The 24,175-nt window shown below is 43.3% G+C and overlaps 1 protein-coding gene across 1 annotated transcript in view; it reads left to right on the forward strand.

Annotated features, from left to right (window-relative positions):
* The first annotated feature begins 4,188 nt into the window (after window positions 1–4,188).
* Window positions 4,189–24,175, forward strand: part of LOC126426560 (collagenase-like) — a 137,831-nt gene continuing 117,844 nt past the window's right edge. The window contains exons 1-2 of the mRNA XM_050088459.1: window positions 4,189–4,264; window positions 22,575–22,737. Coding sequence (XP_049944416.1) covers window positions 4,189–4,264; window positions 22,575–22,737 — 239 coding nt within the window. The remainder of the gene's footprint in view (window positions 4,265–22,574; window positions 22,738–24,175) is intronic.

The raw sequence follows: 24,175 nt of genomic DNA on the forward strand, positions 1-24,175 counted from the left end.
AGTTGTCTTGGGACCCACCTTGCTCGAACTTTATGAAACCCAAGTCTGTTGTGGATGATTTCGAAGGCAGAACCGTGACTAATTTGCAGACGATATGCCACTTCGTCAATAGTTAATCGTCTGTCTAAGAGAATCATTTCACGTGAACGATCAATGGTTTCTTAATTTGTGGCGGTAATCGGTCGTCCGGCACCTTCATCGTGCGTAAAACTTGTGCGACCATTTCGGAACTTTTCAATCCATTCGTAGACAGTCTGTTGGGGCAAAAAACTGTTCCCGTACTGTATCGAAGGTCTTTGATGAGTTTCGGCCCCTGATACACCATCCGACCAGAAGAAAACTGATCACTGAAAGTTGCTCTTCTTTAGTGCAAATAGCGGAGCAGCCTTGATTAACAGCATGGCGCCGGCCTGAGTGGCCGAGCGGTTCTAGGCGCTACAGTCTGGAACCGCGCGACCGCTACGGTCGCAGGTTCGAATCCTGTCTCGGGAATGGATGTGTGTGATGTCTTTAGGTTAGTTAGGTTGAAGTAGTTCTAAGTCCTAGGGGACTGATGACCTCAGAAGTTAAGTCTCATAGTGCTCAGAGCCATTTTTAACAGCACGGCAGCGATAACGAAACGAACCAAGCAGCTTGATAATTGCGAATATATAACAACAAATAAAAAAGCATGCGTCATCAACGTAAAACGGCAGTACTACCAAAATAAACAAAAACATAACTAAATTGCGGATAATAATTGACTTACCCTCGTAGTACAAATTAATGACGAAGTAGCATAAACAGTTGATGATGAGCTTTTTCATTTAGGACAGTCAAGGACAACCAGTGGAAAGAGTGGAAAAGAAATCAACAGAAGGGTTAAGCTAGGGTGCAGTAATGAACAGGATTTTCGAACCCAAATTTCGTAAACAAATTGAGCTTTATCAAATTTGCCAATTATATAACCTCGTTCTAAGATAAATGTTCTAAGAACTGTTATAGTTTTAAGTGTGGTAAAATAAGTTGTAGATTTTCCAGTGTAGTTTTTCACTGTTAAAGCTGAATCTTATTTTAGGTAAATGGTCTCTGCAAGACAGTGGTGACAAATGCTCTCAACGTATTAACCTTACTGCACGCACAGTTATAACAAAGTGCTGTTATGCAAACTCAAACAAAATCGATACAATGTTACTGAATGAATGAAGAGAAACTTTTAGGAATCTACTGAACTGAGTTTACCCTCACTGTTAGGGTGTGAACGTGTTGCGTAATGTATACTGCTGTAAAAGAAATGGATAGACGTAATAATAATGATGAGCGTATGGCATTGGTGGCCGGGAGACCCCTCGCGGCCGGCCGGTGTGGCCGTCCGGTTCTAAGCGCTTTAGTTTGGAACCGCGTGACCGCTGCGGTCGCAGGTTCGAATCCTGCCTCGGGCATGGATGTGTGTGATGTCCTTAGGTTAGTTAGGTTTAAGTAGTTCTAAGTTCTAGGGCACTGATGACCTCAGTAGTTAAGTCCCATAGTGCTCAGAGCCATTTGAACCATTTTTTAGACCCCTCGCAGGGTGGTTCGGCCGCCACTCCACAAGTTCTTTGACGCCAGTACAGCGACTTGCGAGTGAATGAGGATGAAATGATGATGAAAGACACACGACAGCCAGTCATCTCGAGGCAGAGAAAATCCCCGATCCCGCCGGGAATCGAGAACGCTACCGCAAGACCACGAGCCGCGGACATGGATAGACGTATTTGTAGCTCATAGAGGTATACAGAGAGGTGACAAAAGCCACAGGATATCCCCTGATATCGTGTTGGGCCTCCTTATGCTGGTTTAGTACAGCAACTCGAAGTAGTGTGGACTCAACAAGCTGTTGAAAGTCCCCTGCAGAAATACTGGGCCACTCTGCCTCTACAGCCGTCCACAATGGCAGTGGTTTTGCCGCAGTAGGATTCTGTGCACGAATCGACATCTCGATTACGTACCATAAATTATCGATGGGACTCATGTTGGGCGATCTGGCTGGCCGAATCATTCGCTGGAGTTGTCCAGAATGTTCTTCAAACCAGTCACGAAGAAGTGTGGCCTGGTGACATGGCACATTGTCATCCATAAACTTTCCATCGTTGTTTGTGAATAAGAAGTCCACGAATGCCTGAAAATGGTCTACAAGTAGCTAAACATAACCAGGATCCATCCCTTTCCTTATAAATCCACTCCACACCACTATGGGGCCACCGCCAGCTTGGGCAGTGCCTTGTTGACAACTTGAGTCCGTCCCTTCGTGGGGTGTGCACCACACTAGAACCCTACCATCAACTCTTACCAACTGAAATCAGGACTCATCTGACAGGCCAGGGTTGTCCAGTCATCTAGGGTCCAAATGGTACTAAGCTCAGCACACGGGCTACAGGTGATGATGTGCTCTTGGCAAAAGCACTCCCTTCGGTCGTCTTCTGCCATAGCCCATTAACACCAAATTTCGCCGCACTCTCCTAGTGGATACATCGCTCGTACGTCCCACATGGATTTATACGGTTATTTGACGCAGTATTGCTTGTCTGTTAGCACTGACGACTCTACAAATGGCTCTGAGCACTATGGGACTTAACATCGGAGGTCATCAGTCCCTTAGAACTTAGAACTACTTAAACCCAGCTAACCTAAGGACACCACACACACCCATGCCCGAGGCAGGATTCGAACCTGCCACCGTAGCAGTCGCGCTGTTCCAGACTGAAGCGCCTACACCTGCTCGGTAGCCGCGGCCAGCGACGACTCTACGAAAACGTTGTGTTCTCGGCCGTTAAGTGAAGGCCTTCGGCCACTGTGTAGTCCGTGGAGAGAGGTAATGCCTGAAATTTGGCATCCTCGGCACACTCTTGTGACTATGAATCTCGGAATACTGAATTCCCTAACTATTTCCGGAATGGAATGTCCCAAGCTGCAACTACCATTCTGAGTTCAGAGTCTGTTAATTTCCGTCGTGCGGCCATAATCACGTCTGAAGCCTTTCCAGATGAGTCACGTCAGTGAAAATGACAGCTATGTATGTGCAGATCGCTATCGCATGATTTTTGTCATGTCAGTATGTTACTGATTAGATAATTAGAGGGTCCTTGAAATTCTATATTTTCGAGGAACAGGAAGTACGGAAACTCAATACACATAGCAGCTCTGAGTTTGTGACTAAGGCCGGTATTACACTATCAAATTTCTTTGTCAACTATCTTTGTCCAATATCTTTGTCAAAGATATTTGATGGTGTAATAGGGAACTTTGTCAAATGTCGTCCAATATTTGATCAAATCTAGGGCCTCGCTGTAGATTTGATCAAAGATGTCGCTTGTCTTCTGTTCACTGCAGTGTGACATGTTACCACACGGAGCGCTAGCATTGCTGCAGCATTCTGTCGTCTGTAGTGTTTTTATAAACATTGCCAGTAAATACAATTGGTGTGTGCCGACAATTACAAAATTACTAGAGTTGTATGAAGCTGATGAGGCGCTTTACAACGTGAGGCACGCAGAATACAAAAACAGATTAAGAAGATTGGAGACCCGACCTGACCTGACCTAACCTAACCTAACCCAACCCTCTCCTGTAGCAAGGAATCGGAGTGTTACAGTGAGCCTGTCTTCTGCAGATGTAGCAGTTCTTAAGTGAGTATTGTGCTTTGTGATATGAGGATACACTTCATTGAACACATACAGAAATGTATGTACATCCATTCTTAAGTAATTGATGTACGACTTGACGTCCTCCACTATAAGCTCACGTAACAAGTTTTGTTGAATGCCCTTATTGTGTCGTCGTAAAACCCACAGCTTCACCCAGGTATGTTTCCTTTTATTCCCCCCTGCTTCTCCTCCACTGTGCACACAGTGCAACTGTGGTACACGCAACTGCTGCGATTAATAACAAGTTGTTGTTGTCAACCATCTTCAACTTTGACGAAAAATATGGTGACTGTGTAATACCCCTTCTAGCGCTACGTCAAAGATCTTTGTCAAATATATTTGACGGAATATTTGATCACATCTTTGATCAAATCTTTGACAAAGAAATTTGATAGTGTAATACCGGCCTAAACAACGACGCAGACGGCGGTCCGCTGCGCAACACACAGGAGGCGGTGGCGGCGGTATATAAGGAGACGTGGCGGCTGGGGATCGCAGTGGGCCAACGCCATCTGCGGCGACGACGATGGCTCAGAGCGCGCTGCGTCCACTGTTGGCAGCCCTGCTGGTTGTCATGGCGACGGCAGGTGTTCCCAAACAAGGTGGGTCTACGTCGCAGTAAAAATTATACAACCGCGGATGAAACGTCTGAAACGGCCAGACCAGTTGTATGGTTAAAATTTTAATTAGCTTTTGTTATCACTGCAAAGCGTTAATCCATGCATCATTTCTTGACGTTTCTTATTACCTTTGCGTTTAGATTTTAACGGCACTCTCCAGTTACGCGCAATCATCCATTTTTATGGTTCTGTGCCTCATTTGGTAAAAACGGATCGCTTATAGGATCGCTTTGCTGCCCACCTGTCTCTCTGTCTGTCCCTCTGTTTGACTGTTAAGAACCATTTTTCTCAGGAATGGGTAGGCCTATCAAGTTGAAATTATATGGTGTGAAAAAAAATTTTTTTTTTTGTTATTTACTAACCAACTCTCCATCCATCTGTTTTTCTCAGGAACGGGTAGGCGTATCAGGAAGAAATTTACACTGCTGGCCATTAAAATTGCTACACGAAGACGAAATGCAGATGATAAAAGGGTATACATTCGACAAGCATACTAGAACTGACATGTGATTACATTTTCACGTAATTTGGGTGCATAGATCCTGAGAAATCAGTACCCAGAACAACCACCTCTGGCAGTAATAACGGCCTTGATACGCCTGGGCATTGGGTCAAACAGAGCTTGGATGGCGTGTACAGGTACAGCTGCCCATGCAGCTCCAACACGATACCACATTTCATCAAGAGTAGTGACTGGCGTATTGTGACCAGCCAGATGCTCGGCCACCATTGACAAGACGTTTTCAATTGGTGAAGGGTCTGCAGAATGTGCTGGCCAGGACAGCAGTCGAACATATTCTGTATCCAGAAACGCCCGTACAGGACCTGCAACAAGCGGTCGTGCATTATCCTGCTGAAATGTAGGGATTCGCAGGGATCGAATGAAGGGCAGAACCACGGGTCGTAACACGACTGAAATGTAACGTGCACTATTCAAAGTGCTGTCAATGCGAACGAGAGGTGACCGAGACGTGTAACCAATGGCACCACATACCATCACGCCGAGTGATACGCCAGTATGGCGATCACGAATACACGCTTCCAATGTGCGTTCACCGCGATGTCGCCAAACACAGATGCGACCATTGTGACGCTGTAACTGCAGCCACGGTCTCCGAGGTGATAGTCCGTGTTGCTGCAAACGTCATCGAACTGTTCATGCAGATGGTTGTTGTCTTGCAAACGTCCCCATCTGTTGACTGAGGGATCGAGACGTGGCTACACGATCCATTGCAGCCATGCGGATAAGATGCCTGTCATCTCGACTGCTAGTGATACGAGGCCGTTGGGATCCAGCACTGCGTTCCGTTTACCCTCCTGGACCCACCGATTCCATATTCTGCTAACAGTCATTGGATCTCGACCAACGCGTACAGCAATGTCGCCATACGATAAACTGCAATCGCGATAGACTAAAATCTGACCTTTATCAAAGTCGGAAACGTGATGGTAGGCATTTTTCCTCCTTACACGAGGCATCACAACCACGTTTCACCACGCAACCCCGGTCAACTGCTGTTTGTGTATGAGAAACGGTTGGAAACTTTCCTCATGTCAGCACGCAGGAGGTGTCGCCACCGGCGCCAACCTCGTGTGAATGCTCTGAAAAGCTAGTCATTTGCATATCACAGCATCTTCTTCCTTTCGGTTAACTTTCACATCTGTAGCACTTCATCTTCGTGGTGTAGCAATTTTAATGGCCAGTAGTGTATGTCACATATTAAGGTACATAGTCCCTTAGCATTGTGACAAATGCTAGCCTCTAACACAAAACAAGCAAAAGATATACCGCCGTTTATGTCACATATTTTGACACTCACAAACTGACTCATAAAAACATGTAACGTACTACCCCTTGGCCTAGAATTATGAATTCGGGCAATAAGCAAGATTTCACAGTAACACCAAAGGAAAAAATCCGAAAATTGAGAATTTGTAATTAAAGCTGAAATTTCTATCGTGTACTACGGTCTACCGCCTCTTGGAGCTGTAAGAAGTTACGCTTCTAAGTCAATGCCATGAAAAGACAGTGTCATTTACGTGACATATTTTGATATTCGCAAACTCACTCATTGAAGCCTATAGGATACATCCCGTTGACGTAAAATCATTGAATTTGGGAAGAACCAAGGCTCCACAGAGCAAGGAAAGGAGAAAAATCATAAAACTGTTAATTTTTAATTATGTCACACAAAAAAGTTTCTTTTGAAATTTGTTATCTGTCTTCAAACTTAAAACATTCCCAGTAACGATATCTTGCCAGTATTAATGTCGATATCTCGCAAAAATGATCTAGATCCTCAACTCTCACTATGGAAGAACTCTCTATATACACAAATAGAGCCACCGTTAGTATACGTCTACCCAAATATGTAATTCCCCTGGACACACACACACGCACACACACATTTACATCCTTCATTGCATGTCAGAAGATATACTAAGGTTTAAATAAGAAATTAAAAACTTGTTGGAATGTTGTTTTTACTTTTAATTTCCTGCACAAACAAATACATATATTATACTGACACTATATCTTACCAGTTTTAGGTGGAGAGTGTTTTGAACTATGAATGCGTAAGATACCTTTAGAAGTCGGGTTGAACTACCTCTGCCAACTGTAGCAAAAAATTTGCCTTAACTAGTACCAAATGCTTTGTGTACTCCAATTTGCTTTATGTTGTAGATTGCCTTTTTTCTTTTTCTTGTTTTGAAATGAGTGGGGAGACTAATCCCGGTGCATAAGGGAATTCGATTGCGAGTCTCACCACAACAAAAGGAATCAGGGATTCCTATGACCATTTGTCACTTCTGATCTCGTGGTGGGTCAGAATGAGGACAAAGGTTGGCAGCCCTTCAAGGGGGAGGCGGGGCTAATGCCCCCACAGCACTCAGCTACCTGCGGACAGTGTACGTTCTCGCTTGTTTTACTGTCGCGGCCAACTGCCGCAATATACTATATGCATAATATCTGAAACGCTACCATATGGCTGCCATCAATTTCGCTGGCATATCATTATTCAGAATGACAGTGCATCATGTAATTTCAAATTATTTCGAAAATCAAGTTTATGGCAGATACAGTCTATAAAAATGAAAACAAGCATCTTCTGTTCACAGGCAAATCGTGTTGTTGCCGATTTGATCGAAATTTGTTGATAAGAGGTCGAAAGGGATAAAATTTGCAATAACAAAGATGGCTATAAAAAGCAAAATTAAAAACTGAACCCAGTTTGGCTTAATGTTTTTTATATGTGCCTAAAATTTGTTTGGTTAGAGGGATACAAATCGTAAATCGGATCTTGTAAAGACAAAATATGCATTTTAGCCAATGTTAACAGAAACATCGCAAATTAGGTGGAACTACGTACCTCAGTCGCAGCATATTGACCTCGAGCTTCGGCAGAGATACATCAGCTCCTTCGAAAGAGTTTGTTTTTTAAACGAAAGTACAAAATAGAAAAGTTGAGCTATACTTTCGCATAAGGCTTTCGTACTTGTGTAAAGATGGCCCCCGAATTTCGAGAAATAAATTATTTTTTTTCGAAATTCTTGATAGGTATATAGATATAGAGATAGATATATATAGATATATAGTCCTAGAGTTCTTTGTACAAAATTTGAATAAGTCTGCACAATTTCGAATTACGATCACAGTTATGAATACTTAACAAGAATGACCATACTGTTCAAAAGACTGTAAGCAGTATCGTAACGTGTATCCCTCACATCCTTCGCAGTTAACTTTTTTTTGCTGATTGTTGCCTACTTCTTTACTAATAGGCTTCAAAGAGACATTTCATCCAATTGATCGTGTTTTCTTTTAACAGAATTCCATGATATTCTTCTATTTAATAAATATTCTGCCGCTCGTGTTCCTCACGAGAAACAAATTTTTGTTGCCTCCTGTAAATTACCACAGGATCTCCATATTACTTCAGATTATAGAGTACTTCGCAGCGCAAATTGAATGTATGTTAGCACGATCACTGAAGACGCTGCAGAATCTATCCATGTCACAGTTTTACCTTAAAATGTTAAGTGAAATTAGGGGACGAAACTCTACGTAATCTTACACAGATGTCTAACCAATGGCGGGTTGACTGTTATGTTATCTGAGGAGAAAGTTTTCAAGTTTGAGTAAGTATCTAACTGACAATTTTCGGCAGAACTCTTGGACTGCTGTCCAGAACTGTAAACGAAACTGTTATAGAAATTAATTATTTTTTTTTTACATAGAGAGGAGCCTCATTACTACAATTTTCCCGTAAACAATTATCATCACAAAGAAATGTGATTAGGGTTTTTTGCAGAAATCTTGGGAACTATTTAAAGCTGTGACCACCATTTTTTTTTCAAAACTGGCAAATAATTTTTTCACAAAGTTAAAATTTTCCCAAATAATTGCGAAATTCTGCAGAACTTGTTAAATTTTGCGCAGGTAACTCAAAAACTGTATCATATCTGTCAAGAACTCTAAACATAATGTATATGTTTGTCGAAAGTCGGGTGCTAGCTTCACCAGACTGTGTGTGAGAGAACAGTTGATGGAAGCGATGGCCCACGAAGTGTCTTACGACACTACAAATAAGAGGTGATTTTGTCTTTCAGCAAATGTTAGCTGTAATTTTTTTATTTTGCCGACTGGCTACTAGTTTCGGTACACAGTACCATCGTCAGGATATCCCCTGCCATGCACTCGTCACACTGGCTTCCCAAGTAAATGTGTCAAAAATGAGTATTTGACAAAGCCAGTGTGATAAGTGCATGGCAGATGATGTCCTGACGATGGTACTGTGTACCGAAACTAGTAGCCAGTCGGCAAAATAAAAAAAATGGTGACTGTAGACTACGCGATATGCTTTTTCAGTGTCGCATTGTCGGCTGTTCCATCGACAATATGTCTGGAATGTGTGTTAGTCACAATTTCTAAAATGGATGGGGTTGTTGGGTTGTTTTGGGGAAGGAGACCAGACAGTGAGGTCATCGGTCTCATCGGATTAGGGAAGGACGGGGAAGGAAGTCGGCCGTCCCCTTTCAAAGGAACCATCCCGGCATTTGCCTGGAGCGATTTAGGGGAATCACGGAACACCTAAATCTAAGATGGAAACCAAACGTGTAAACTTAAATTACGCGCTAAGAACTGAGAGACTAAACGGGGAACAGCGAGTATGAGTGGTAAAAATGCTTCCTGAAGCAAACGGAGTAAGTGACTGCCGAAGGTAAATGGCTGTTTATAAATAATGTGAGGTACCATCGAAACATCAGATGTTTTTTCCTGAAGTCAGTTCACATATAGTAATAGATACTGTCAGAGAATGTAGTGCCCGTGCGCTATTTTTTGTAGTATATTAAAAATACCTCTACTTCTTAGTCTTAAAACAGGTACAAGTGACAAAACATTGTACTTACTGTGCTATGTTTTGAAGATGTTTTGTTACAACACACTGATGTACATAGTAAATTACATGATTATTCAAAAACAAGGATATGTGGTTAAATAAACAGAAATTAATATAATAAGCTGGAAAAATAAGTAAATACAAAAAAATTGGAATATGAAAACGAAAATTGGTGTAGATCCGACGCATATGAGCGATTATTCATAATCACTTTCTATAAATTGAGGTGACAAAATTCATAGGATGGTGACATGAACATGTACATGTAGCGGTAGTGTCAAGCGCAAAGGTATAAAAGGGCAGTGCATCATTTGTGCTCAGGTGATCCATGTAAGAAGCCATCCGACGTAATTATGGCCGCAAAACGGGAATTAACAGACGTTGAATGCAGAGTGGTAGTTGGAGGTAGACGCATGGGGCATTCCATTTCAGAAAAGGTTACGGAATTCAATATTTCGAGATCCACAGTGTCAAGAGTGTGCCGAGAAGACCTCACCTCTCACTATGGACAATGCAGTGATTGACAGCCTTCACTTAACAACCAAGAGCAGCGGCATTTGCATACAGTTGTCAGTGCTAACAGACAAGCAATACTGCTTGAAGTAACCACAGAAATTAATGTGGGACATACAACGAACGAATCCGCTGGGACAATGCGGCGCAATTTGGCATTAACGGGCTATGGCAGCAGACGACTCACGTGAGTGGCTTTGCGAACAGCATCTCACCCGGGCTCGTGACCACTTCGGTAGGACCCTAGAGGACTGGAAAGCCATGGCCTGGTCAGATGAGTCCCTGTTTTACTTGGCAAGAGCTGATAGTCGGGTTTGAGTGTGAACCAGACCTCACGAAGCCATGGACCCAAGCTGTCAACAAAACACTGTGCAAGCCAGTGGTGGCTCCATGATGGTGTGGGCTGTGTTTACATGTAATGGACTAGGTTCTCTGGGCCAAGAGAATCGATCATTGACTGGAAATGGTTATCTTCAGCTACTCGGAGACCATATGCAATCATAGAATTCGTGTTCCCAAACAACGATGCCAAAAGCCACAGTTGTTCATCGTTGGTTTGAAGAACATTCTGGGGAGTTCGTGTGTATGCTTTGGCCACCCAGATCACCCGAACATTTATGGTACATAATTGAGAAGTCAGTTCGTGCGCAAAATCCTGCAGTGGGAACACTTTCGAAAGTATGGATGGCTGAAGAGACAGCAAGGCTCAATATTTCTGGAAGAGACTTTCAACCACTTGTTGGGCCCATGCTGTGTCAAGTTGCTTCACTATGCTGAACAAAAGGAGGTTGAACACGATATTATGAGGTATTTCATGACTTTTGTCACCTCAGTGCAAATCACAGTCAGTACGTATAGAATCATAAGTATTTCCTCCTGTGGTATCTCTTAAACAACGCCCTTTCTGGGCAACACTCATGACGCTGTACCATTCTGTTGTGCAATTTTAAGTCATCTCTTGCCCCTCTCTACCATGTCCTCTACTTTCCCCACTTCCTCTTTTTACACCCACAGTAACTACTCTCTGAGAATGGGATATATAGTTATAAAACTCGTGATAAAGTGGGGAGATGTAGTTCTCCAGCTTCTTAGGACTTCTCCATTTCCCACATTTCATTTCAAACCCGTCTTATGCAAATGCTGCAGAAGAGATGTTGATGGGTGATCAATATCGATCCACCAAGAATCCTCTTACATGAACTCAAGATAACAGTTTAGTGAATATTCGAACTGCACGGTTAGTATTTCATTTGCTGATTCAGATGCACCTGATATTCCTCCTTTTTGTATTGTTTTCTTCTTTGTTTCTAGCAACTTTATCCTTTGGTGTGGCTTGCATGGGTTTCATTGAAAGAAAGTTTTATGTTTTAATTTTCACCATGCAAAACGTTTCGCTAAGCTGCTTCTCTTCTTCTATCCTGTCTTGGACGACAAAGCGCTTATTTACCTTTTCGCAGCGACCAAAAACTTTATCACCTCCCATATGCATATGGCAAGGTTCAAGGACCTTATGATTTATTGTGTCAACATCCAGCCATTGCCTCAAGATGTACAAGCGGTATTTCAAAAAAATAGCCTATTTAAACATGCATTAAATATTACTACAAGTAGTCGCAAAAGCATACACATCACGCTGTTGCTGTACTTTCAAGCAAGAAAAAAAAGAAAAAATACAAACCTGAAACTTCAGTAAAGACTAATTCTCCTTCTCTCCGTCATTTGACGTATACTAGCTGTGTTCTAACATTGGCTTAGAGCTTAAACTTTATCAAGACAGAATGCGTCGCTATGCACGAAATCGATTGTACTTCTTTTTCTAAGAAGAGATCAACACATTAATTTTCCAGATACGCATTTAGATCACTTTCCTGTGAAATGTCACTTGTACCACGTGCACTCATCGTCCCTGAAATGCAAGGTGAGTAATCGGAGCCGACCGGAGTGACCGAGCGGTGCTAGGCGCTTCAGTCTGGAACCGCGCGACCGCTGCGCTCACAGGTTCGAATCCCGCCTCGGGCATGGATGTGTGTGATGTCCGTAGGTTAGTTAGGTTTAAGTAGTTCTAAGTTCTAGGGGACTGATGACCTCAGTTGTTGAGTCCCATAGTACTCAGATCCATTTGAACCATTTGAATGATCGGAATGAAAAGATACTCATGTTGTCAATCAATTTTGTGTTGTAACCGAAAGTGTCTGTTGTATTACACCAGAACCAGCTTCGACAACATGAAAATTTATTTGCTGTGACGCCACATGCGCAGGACTGCTCAAATCGCTCGCCAATATTTTATGAAGTTTTAGACTTCAATACACATTTAAAGGGTTATTACGAGGGCAGTTCAATAAGTAATGCAACACTTTTTTTTTCTCAGCCAATTTTGGTTGAAAAAACCGGAAATTTCTTGTGGAATATTTTCAAACATTCCCGCTTCGTCTCGTATAGTTTCATTGACTTCCGACAGGTGGCAGCGCTGTACGGAGCTGTTAAAATGGCGTCTGTAACGGATGTGCGTTGCAAACAACGGGCAGTGATCGAGTTTCTTTTGGCGGAAAACCAGGGCATCTCAGATATTCATAGGCGCTTGCAGAATGTCTACGGTGATCTGGCAGTGGACAAAAGCACGGTGAGTCGTTGGGCAAAGCGTGTGTCATCATCGCCGCAAGGTCAAGCAAGACTGTCTGATCTCCCGCGTGCGGGCAGGCCGTGCACAGCTGTGACTCCTGCAATGGCGGAGCGTACGAACACACTCGTTCGAGATGATCGACGGATCACCATCAAACAACTCAGTGCTCAACTTGACATCTCTGTTGGTAGTGCTGTCACAATTGTTCACCAGTTGGGATATTCAAAGGTTTGTTCCCGCTGGGTCCCTCGTTGTCTAACCGAACACCATAAAGAGCAAAGGAGAACCATCTGTGCGGAACTGCTTGCTCGTCATGTGGCTGAGGGTGACAATTTCTTGTCAAAGATTGTTACAGGCGATGAAACATGGGTTCATCACTTCGAACCTGAAACAAAACGGCAATCAATGGAGTGGGGCCACACCCACTCCCCTAACAAGAAAAAGTTTAAAGCCATACCCTCAGCCGGTAGAGTCATGGTTACAGTCTTCTGGGACGCTGAAGGGGTTATTCTGTTCGATGTCCTTCCCCATGGTCAAACGATCAACTCTGAAGTGTATTGTGCTACTCTTCAGAAATTGAAGAAACGACTTCAGCGTGTTCATAGGCACAAAAATCTGAACGAACTTCTCCTTCTTCATGACAACGCAAGACCTCACACAAGTCTTCGCACCCGAGAGGAGCTCACAAAACTTCAGTGGACTGTTCTTCCTCATGTACCCTACAGCCCCGATCTCGCACCGTCGGATTTCCATATGTTTGGCCCAATGAAGGACGCAATCCGTGGGAGGCACTACGCGGATGATGAAGAAGTTATTGATGCAGTACGGCGTTGGCATCGACCAGTGGAATGGTACCGTTCAGGCATACAGGCCCTCATTTCAAGGTGGCGTAAGGCCGTAGCATTGAATGTAGATTACGTTGAAAAATAGTGTTGTGTAGCTAAAAGGTTGGGGAATAAACTGGTGTATTTCAATGCTGAATAAAACAACCCCTGTTTCAGAAAAAAATGTGTTGCATTACTTATTGAACTGCCCTCGTAGTATTAATATTGCTGTAAAAGTAACTTATTAGTTGACTTTCATTCATCTGAGTCTTTATTTTTGTATTATTGAATCGAATGGCCTGTTATTTAAGAGTGTGCTTACGTCGTTCATCGAAGTCTCAGCATTGTGCATTTCGCGGCGTGCAGTTGCAGCTGTGGCGGTTCTAAAGCTAGGTACTTACAAAGTTGTTTATGTACTGTTGTTCGGTTATTAAATTTATTAGTTTCCAACAGTGTCTCGTCCTGTTTCCGGTGAAATAACGGTTCAATAAACATTTGGAATTTTTGTCCACTGTGTTTATAGAGTTGTTTGTGCGTTGTAGTCATTTATTAAATTTAGTACTGTAGTTTACAACTGATGTTTCTTATCGCTTATAGTGAAATATTTCAGCGAAACTCCCTTTTACTGTATTTAATTTCGTTGGGTGTTCCAGTGGTCGCTTGAATTTTTAGTTCTAGATAATAAATTGTGTGAAGTTTTTATGATATTCGTATTGGTTGTAGTTTAGTCACATTAATGAAGTAGTTGCTTTCTTAGTACAGAATGAAACTCGAGATCACTGTTGTTAGTTATTTAAATAGTTCTACTGTAGTAACTGAACTTAGGTAATGTAGATGTTCAATTTCTTCAGTAACTTTACATTTTACCATGAGGGAGAAGTTTGGGCTTTACCGTAGGTTCGTGAATAGTGGGTTATGGTATGAGATTTGTTCAAAGTATTTTCATTGGGGGGAATGCAGTGGGGAAACCAGTGGGCAGTCTAGCGAGATTCTCTCCGGGAAATGCAGAATTTGTAGCAGAAATAAAGTTGACAGAGGGGCAGGAGCGTAAGATCTGAGCTCTTCAGGTGCAGTTTCAAAATGCAAAGGAGGAACTACATATGATAAGGAGGGTGAATGACATTCGGGAATGGAACTGGCAGTTGGAAAAACTGCAGCTAGGAGGAGACTATATTCAGACAGTTGTACTTTGCGTATAACCAGTAGATTTGACCAACTAGCAGAGTGTAGTGGAGCCCCTTGTAGCTGTAGATCTAGCAAACGTGCAGCAGTTCTCAGCAGTTAGGGAGCTTAAGTCAGTTGCAAAGTGTAACAGAAAGAAGAAGGTTCTGCTGCTAGGTAGATCACATGCCAGAGGTGTGGGCCAGCAGTTGCAGCAAGTGTTGGGGAGTGAGTAGCGGGTCCCAGCATTGTGAAGCCTAGTGCCGTGTTGGCTCAGGTGATTGTTAACATAAGGGAATTATGTAGGAATTTTACGAAAGAGAATCAGGTAGTGATTGAGGGTGGGGTTGGTAATAGTCTTGTTATGGGCGGGGAGTATGATGTAGGTGGTGATCTGGTAAAGATAACTAGTCAAATTAATGGCACAAATGTGCACTTCGTGCAGCCGTTTCAGCGTCATGATCGGCCTCATCTTAATACTGCTGTTAAGCGTGTTAACATGGGATTGGAGAAGGCACTGATGGCAGAGGACATGGGTCACATTGCAGTGGTTCCAGTGGTGCCAGTTGAGTCCATCAGGCAGGTTTCACTAGGCATGGCCTGCACCTCAACAGGTATGGCAACGGGAGGCTGGCGAAGCTTATAGGTGAGAGTGCAGTGGGCGGTGGTGGGATCACTCATGGGAAAATTACTGTAGTAGCTGGTGTTAGAGCTGCGCCTTTTTTAGATTGAAGTCAGCTGATAGGTATCCCTGCTTCAAGGAAGTCCCTCCAACAAAGGAATTAACTTCAGAGGAGGCCAGATATCCAAGTAGTGAAGGAATTACCATATTTCGTCAAAATATAAGTCATTATTGGTACATCAGAGCACCACTTAAATAATTTGACGATTCAGAGGCTTCCTTTACCAGAATACGGATTAATTGGCTGTTATTCAAGGAATTCTTTCCGGAGTGAACATAAAAAACAGTATTCCACTTGAGTCCATGGACATGTAATGGCACAGCACTGAACAGGTATATGTATGTTGTGCAGGGGCAGTTGAATTTAGTGAAACTAAACTTCTAATTGTTGTTATTTATAGGTCCCCTAACTTCAGAGCATTTCTGCCCGAGTTAACAAGAGTTCTTGGTTCACTTTATAGGAAGTAACAAAAATTACTTCCATGTGGTGACTTCAGTACTAATTTTGTATGTGACTGTGCAAGAAAAAGGATTTTGGAAGATCTCCTAAATTCATACAACCTGATGCAGACTGTTTTCTCCAACCAGGGTGCAGCGAAACAGTAGCATAGCCATAGACAATATTTTTATTCATTCTTCATTATTAGATGGGCATTTTGTTAGTAAAAGGGTGAATTGCCTTTTAGACCATGATACACAAATTTTAACACTAATAGGATTTTGTACTCAAACAAATGTTGTACATAATTACAAAGTACGTAGGAAAGCTGATCCAAAGGCAATAGAGAGTTTTTTAAACCTCGTTAAGGAACAAGAGTTGCTGGTTGTTTATAGTGCTGATAACATAGATGATGAATATAATGCTTTCCTTAAAAATTTCTCATGCTCTTTGAGAGTTTCTTTCCATTAGAATGTCCTAAACAGGGTACTCGCAGTAAAAGGCAGCCTGGGTGGCTGACTTGTGGGATAAGGATATCATGTAGAACAAAGTGGGAATTATTTCAAAATGTTAGAAGTAGTCACGATCGAGGTACAGTAGCCCATTACGAACAGTATTGTAAAGTGCCTAAAATGTTATTATGAAAGCAGAGAGGATGTGGGATGCAAATACAATAAATAATTGGCAGGATAAAATTAAAACCATGTGGTTTTGTTGTGAAGGAAGTGTCTGGTCAGCAGCACAAGATCGACGATATAGTCAGTCCATAGTAAAAATATTTCTGTTACCGATAAATCAGACGTACAAACAGTATTTAACAATCATTTTCTGAGCATTGTCAGTGAATTAAATAAAAACTTAGTTTCTACAGGGAATCATATAACACGTTGGAAAATGCCTTGTCATGACTGATGACTGAGATACTACTCTGTGATAGTGACAACAGGGAGATTGAATCAATAATTAAATCACTGAAGACTATAGACTCTCATGAATATGATGGGGTACGTAGCATAATATTAAAGTATTGTGCCACAACTGTTAGCCCTGTGCTTAGCCATATGTGTAATTTTTCTTGTAAGAAAGACCAGTTTCCTGAACGATTTAAGTAGTCAGTAGTAAAGTTACTTTACAAAAATGGAGAAATGGATTATATAGATAATTTTAGACCCATTTCTATGCCATCGGTACTTGCTAAAGTTATTGAAAAATCTATACATTAAGGATAAATGATCATTTCATTTCACATTATTTGCTATGAAATGAACGGTTTTAAGAGTAGTTTAACAACTGAAAATGCTATAATCTCTTTTCTCTGTGAGGTACTAGATGGATTAAACAAAAGGTTTCGAACACTAGGCATTTTTTTATTTAACTAAGGCGTTTGATTTTGTTGATCACAAAATTTTGCTCCAGAAGTTGGACTATTGTGGAAAACTGTGAGTGACTCACAATTGGTTTACCTCTTACTTTAGCAACAGACAGCAAAAGGTCATTATTTACAGTGTTGAGAAAGGCTGTGATGCGGGATATAGTGGGTTACAGTTAAGTGGGGGTGCCCCAGGGGTCAGTGTTGGGGCCACTCGTGTTCCTTGTTTTATGTAAAAGATATGCCCTCTAGTATTGCAGATAATTCTAAAATGTTTCTTGGTAGTAAAGGATGTTGTGTGCAACGCTGGCACTGTTTCAAATACTGCAGTGCACGACGTAAGTTCGTGGCTTGTAGAAAATAAACTAACGCTAAATCACAGTATGACTCAGTTTTTAGAGAGTATAACACACAATTCAATTAAAACTGATGTTTAATTTCATGGAATGGGCGTATGATTAGTGAAACTGAATAGTTCAGATTTCTAGCTGCTCATATAGATAGTAAGCTTTCATCGAAAGCCCAAGCCGAGGATGTCGTTCAAACACTTAATGCTGCCATTTTCACTGTCCAAAAGTAATCTGAAGTAAGTGATAAGGCGGCAACTGTGGCCGAGAAGTTCTAGGCGCTTCAGTCTGGAACCGTGCTGCTGCTACGGTCGCAGGTTCGAATCCTGCCTCGGTCATGGATGTGTGTGATGTGCTTAGGTTAGTTAGGAATAAGTAATTCTAAGTCTAGGGGACTGATGACCTCAGATGTTGAGTTCCATAGTGTTTAGAGCCATTTGAACAATTTGTAAGTGATAGTTAGATACGAAAAGTAGTCTGCTTTGCTTTTTTTCCATTCGCTTATGACGTATGTATTATATTTTGGGGTAACTCTTCCCATTTTAAAATTTTTGTCTCATAAACGGGTGGTTCGGGTAATAAATGGTGCAATTCCCTCTTGTCGTCCCCTGTTCACTAGTCTGTATATTCTGACACTGGCCTCTCAATATACAGGGTGCGTCAAAAAAATTTATACACACCTTTAAGCGTCATAGAAAATTTATTTCCCATTCTACAATGTTAAATTTCTGGAAATCGAAAGCTTAAAGTCCAATTGGAAAAATAAATATACTTTGCAAATGTGATTAATGTTCAAACTGGTGGCCTTCAGCATCATACATTTCTGAGTATGAGTCACCACCGATTCCGTACATCGTACCAAAGTGTCCAATGAGATTTCTGCGCACACTGCCTGAATCTCATTCCAAAGTGTGTCCAGGATACGCGGTTTACGTTTGTACACCTCATCTTTTACTGTGCCCCATAAGAAGAAATCCGGCGGCGTGAGGTGTGGAGAGCGTGCAGGAAACTCGATTGGTCCCCTGCGTCCTATCCACTGGCCTGGCACATTGTGATCCAGGTATGCTCCTACGTCCCTATGATAGTGCGGCGGGGCGCCATCTTGTTGGAAACAAAACTCATCATTACCGTATAATGCACGAATGGCAGGGAATATGGAGTCGGAAAGCATTGTTAGGTACGTTTCTCCAGTAACAGTACCTTCAATGCGGAAAGGCCCCTTGCAGCCTTTTCAACTGTGAGGATTATCTTCAGCCCATTACACACAATTGTGCCTATTGACAGTTTCATTGAGTCTGAATTGGGCTTTATCCGACCAAATTATGCTACCCATAAATCCCGGTTCACGTCTCACCATCTCCTGAACCCATTCACAAAATTCTCACCTTCCATCTGGATCGTCGTCACTTAGCTGTTACACCACTTAATTATCTGCTTCCGCGCTTCAAAGCTCAAACGCACGACCGCCATGTTGCAGTTACTTCTTTGCCACTGCTGCCACCTGTTGAAGAAACATAACATTACTTTCTCACAGATATTTAACCTTGTAGAATGGGCAATAAATTGTCTATGTTAGTGCACAGTGTATATACATTTTTTTGACGCACCCTGTATATGTTGTTGTTGTGGTCTTCAGTCCTGAGACTGGTTTGATGCAGCTCTCCACGCTACTCTATCCTGTTCAAGCTGCTTCATCTCCCAGTACCTACTGCAACTTACATCCTTCTCAATCTGCTTAGTGTGTTCATCTCTTGGTCTCCCTCTACCATTTTTACCCTCCACGCTTCCCTCCAATACTAAACTGGTGATCCCTTGATGCCTCAGAACATGTCCTACCAACCGATCCCTTCTTCTAGTCAAGTTGTGCCACAAACTTCTCTTCTCCCCAATCCTATTGAATACCTCCTCATTAGTTATGTGATCTACCCATCTAATCTTCAGCATTCTTCTGTAGCACCACATTTCGAAAGCTTGTATTCTCTTCTTGTCCAAACTATTTATCGTCCATGTTTCACTTCCGTACATGGCTACACTCCATACAAATATTTTCAGGAACGACTTCCTGACACTTAAATCTATACTCGATGTTAGCAAATTTCTCTTCTTCAGAAATGCTTTCCTTGCCATTGCCAGTCTACATTTTATATCCTCTCTACTTCGACCATCATCAGTTATTTTGCTCACCAAATAGCAAAACTCCTTTACTACTTTAAGTCTCTCATTTCCTCAGCATCACCCGACTTAATTCGACTACACCCTGTATATATATATATATATATATATATATATATATATATATATATATATATATATATATTCTTTATGCTCTGAGCGCCCGTAAACCCCCCCCCCCTTCTTTATGCTCGCTTCTTGTCGACAATATCAGCTTATTCCCAAGACTTAGCAGATTTGACTCACTTAATACTAGGCACAGATCCAATCTACATTTGCATCTGACTTCCTTGACTCCTGTACAGAAAGTCGTGCAGTATACTGCTGCAACTATTTGCAGTAAGCTACCACAAGCATTCCGAAATTTTTGTAGTAACGCACGCACTTTCAAATCGAAACTGAAGAGTTTCGTCAAGGGTCACTGATTCCATTTTGTCGAGGAGTCCCTTGAAAAATTAATCTGATTCCTGTGTTATATTGCTGATTGCGTTTACATAAACTTATGGCTTGTCTTTTGTCTGGGTTCATAAACATTTTATTACATCTCTTATCACTTTTATGTTGGTCAAATGGCACAAATGGCTCTGAGCAGTATGCGACCTAACTTCTCACGCCATCAGTCGCCTAGAAGTTAGAACTAATTAAACCTAACTAACCTAAGGACATCACACACATCCATGCCCGAGGCGGGATTCGAACCTGCGACCGTAGTGGTGGCTCGGTTCCAGACTGTAGCTCCTAGAACGCACGGCCACTCCGGCCGGCTTTTATGTTGTAACTCCATGTACTGACACGTTCCATGACCTTGGACATTTGCTCCTCAGTTTGGTCCTACGGAACCAGATGTGTAAAATAAAGTAATTAGAATAGGTTACTACCGACAAACGGCATCCATTTGAAGCAGACGACCATACACAAATCGAGTGCATTCAACCGACCTCAGACTGATTTCAAATGGTTCGAATGGCTCTGAGCACTATGGGACTTAACATCTAAGGTCATCAGTCCCCTAGAACTTAGAACTACTTAAACCTAACTAAGCTAAGGACGTCACACACATCTATGCCCGAGGCGGGATTCGAACCTGCGACCGTAGCGGTGGCTCGGTACCAGACTGTAGCGCCTAGAACCGCACGGCCACTCCGGCCGGCTTTTATGTTGTAACTCCATGTACTGACACGTTCCATGAGCTTGGACATTTGCTCCTCAGTTTGGTCCTACGGAACCAGATGTGTAAAATAAAGTAATTAGAATAGGTTACTACCGACAAACGGCATCCATTTGAAGCAGTCGACCATACACAAATCGAGTGCATTCAACCGACCTCAGACTGATTTCAAATGGTTCGAATGGCTCTGAGCACTATGGGACTTAACATCTAAGGTCATCAGTCCCCTAGAAGTTAGAACGACTTACACCTAACTAACCTAAGGGCGTCACACACATCCATGCCCGAGGCAGGATTCGAACCTGCGACCGTAGCGGTGGCTCTGTTCCAGACTGTAGCGCCTAGAACCGCACGGCCACTCCGGCCGGCTTTTATGTTGTAACTCCATGTACTGACACGTTCCGTGACCTTGGACATTTGCTCCTCAATTTGGTCCTACGGAACCAGATGTGTAAAATGAAATAATTAGAATAGGTGACTACCGACAAACGGCATCCATTTGAAGCAGTCGACCATATACAAATCGAGTGCGTTCAACCGACCTCAGACTGATTTCAAATGGTTCGAATGGCTCTGAGCACTATGGGACTTAACATCTAAGGTCATCAGTCCCCTAGAACTTAGAACTACTTACACCTAACTAACCTAAGGACGTCACACACATCCATGCCCGAGGCAGGATTCGAACCTGCGACCGTAGCGGTGGCTCGGTTCCAGACTGTAGCTCCTAGAACGCACGGCCACTCCGGCCGGCTTTTATGTTGTAACTCCATGTACTGACACGTTCCATGAGCTTGGACATTTGCTCCTCAGTTTGGTCCTACGGAACCAGATGTGTAAAATAAAGTAATTAGAATAGGTTACTACCGACAAACGGCATCCATTTGAAGCAGTCGACCATACACAAATCGAGTGCATTCAACCGACCTCAGACTGATTTCAAATGGCTCGAATGGCTCTGAGCACTATGAGACTTAACATCTAAGGTCATCAGTCCCCTAGAAGTTAGAACGACTTACACCTAACTAACCTAAGGACGTCACACACATATATGCCCGAGGCAGGATTCGAACCTGCGACCGTAGCGGTGGCTCGGTTCCAGACTGTAGCGCCTAGAACCGCACGGCCACTCCGGCCGGCTTTTATGTTGTAACTCCATGTACTGACACGTTCCATGACCTTGCACATTTGCTCCTCAATTTGGTCCTACGGAACCAGATGTGTAAAATGAAATAATTAGAATAGGTGACTACCGACAAACGGCATCCATTTGAAGCAGTCGACCATATACAAATCGAGTGCATTCAACCGACCTCAGACTGATTTCAAATGGTTGGAATGGCTCTGAGCACTATGGGACTTAACATCTAAGGTCATCAGTCCCCTAGAAGTTAGAACGACTTACTCCTAACTAACCTAAGGGCGTCACACACATCCATGCCCGAGGCAGGATTCGAACCTGCGACCGTAGCGGTGGCTCGGTTCCAGACTGTAGCGCCTAGAACTGCACGGCCACACCGGCCGGCTCAGACTGATTTGAAGAGAGCGGAGACCTGAGCAGGACGGTCTCACAACGTGACGTATTGTTTCAGGCAGGTGGAGGCCACTGGGCGGGGCGAGAATCGTGAACGGCGCGCGCGCACTCGTCGGGCAGTTCCCGCACCAGGCGCTCGTCCTGGGGGACGGAGTGGTGCTGTGCGGCGGCTCGCTCATCTCCGAGCACTCAGTCCTGACGGCCGCACACTGCACCGTCAAGTGAGTGCGAACAGCAGCCGGGAGGCCAGCTGTGCGTGGCGTTCAAAGAGTAACGTTGTCTCAAGCGGCAATACCTAAGTTCGTGTGCCGGCCGCAGTGGCCGAGCGCTTCTAGGCGCTACAGTCTGGAGCCGAGCGACCGCTAGGGTCGCAGGTTCGAATCCTGCCTCGGGCATGGATGTGTGTGGTGTCTTTAGGTCAGTTCGGTTTAAGTAGTTCTAAGTCCTAGGGGACTGATGACCTCAGATGTTAAGTCCCATAGTGCTCGGAGCCATTTGAACCATTTTGAACCTAAGTTCGTGAGCTGAGCCTTCGCTGTTGAGTGGATGTACAGGGTGAGCACAAAGTCTTGCCCCAATAATAAGTTACATTTGATGCCGTTGCATAGGTTAGTGTTAGTACACTACTGGCCATTAAAATTGCTACACCACGAAGGTGACGTGCTACAGACGCGAAATTTAACCGACAGGAAGAAGATTCTGTGATATGCAAATGATTACCTTTTGAGAGCATTCACACAAGGCTGGCGCCTGTGGCGACACCTACAACGTGTTAACATGAAAAAAGTTTCCAACCGGTTTCTCATACACAAACAGCAGTTGACCGGCGTTGCCTGGTGAAACGTTGTTGTGATGCCTCGTGTAAGGAGGAGAAATGCGTACCATCACGTTTCCGACTTTGATAAAGGTCAGATTTTAGTCTATCGCGATTGCGGTTTATCGTATCGCGACATTGCTGTACGCGTTGGTGGAGATCCAATGACTGTTAGCAGAATATGGAATCGGTGAATTCAGGAGGGTAATACGGAACGCCGTGCTGGATCCCAACGGCCTCGTATCACTAGCAGTCGAGATGACAGGCATCTTATCCGCATGGCTGTAACGGATCGTGCAGCCACGTCTCGATCCGTGAGTCAACAGATGGGGACGTTTGCAAGACAACAACCATCTGCACGAACAGTTCGACGACGTTTGCAGCAGCACGGACTATCAGCTCGGAGACCACGGCTGCGGTTACCCTTGACGCTGCATCACAGACAGGAGCGCCTGCGATGGTGTACTGGACGACGAACCTGGGTGCGCGAATGGCAAAACGTCATTTTTCGGCTGAATCCAGGTTGTGTTTACAGCATCGTGATGGTCGCATCCGTGTTTGGCGACATCGGGGGGAGCGCACATTGAGAGCGTGTATTCGTCATCGCCATACTGGCGTATCACCCGGCGTGATGGTATGGGGTGCCATTGGTTACACGTCTCGGTCACCTCTTGTTCGCATTGACGGCACTTTGAACAGTGGACGTTACATTTCAGATGTGTTACGACCCGTGGCTCTACCCTTCATTCGATCCCCGCGAAACCCAACATTTCAGCAGGATAATGCACGACCGTATGTTGCAGGTCCTGTACGGGCCTTTCTGGATACAGAAAATGTTCGACTGC

This window comes from Schistocerca serialis, chromosome 11, assembly GCF_023864345.2.
Source record: "Schistocerca serialis cubense isolate TAMUIC-IGC-003099 chromosome 11, iqSchSeri2.2, whole genome shotgun sequence".
NCBI lineage: Eukaryota > Metazoa > Arthropoda > Insecta > Orthoptera > Acrididae > Schistocerca > Schistocerca serialis.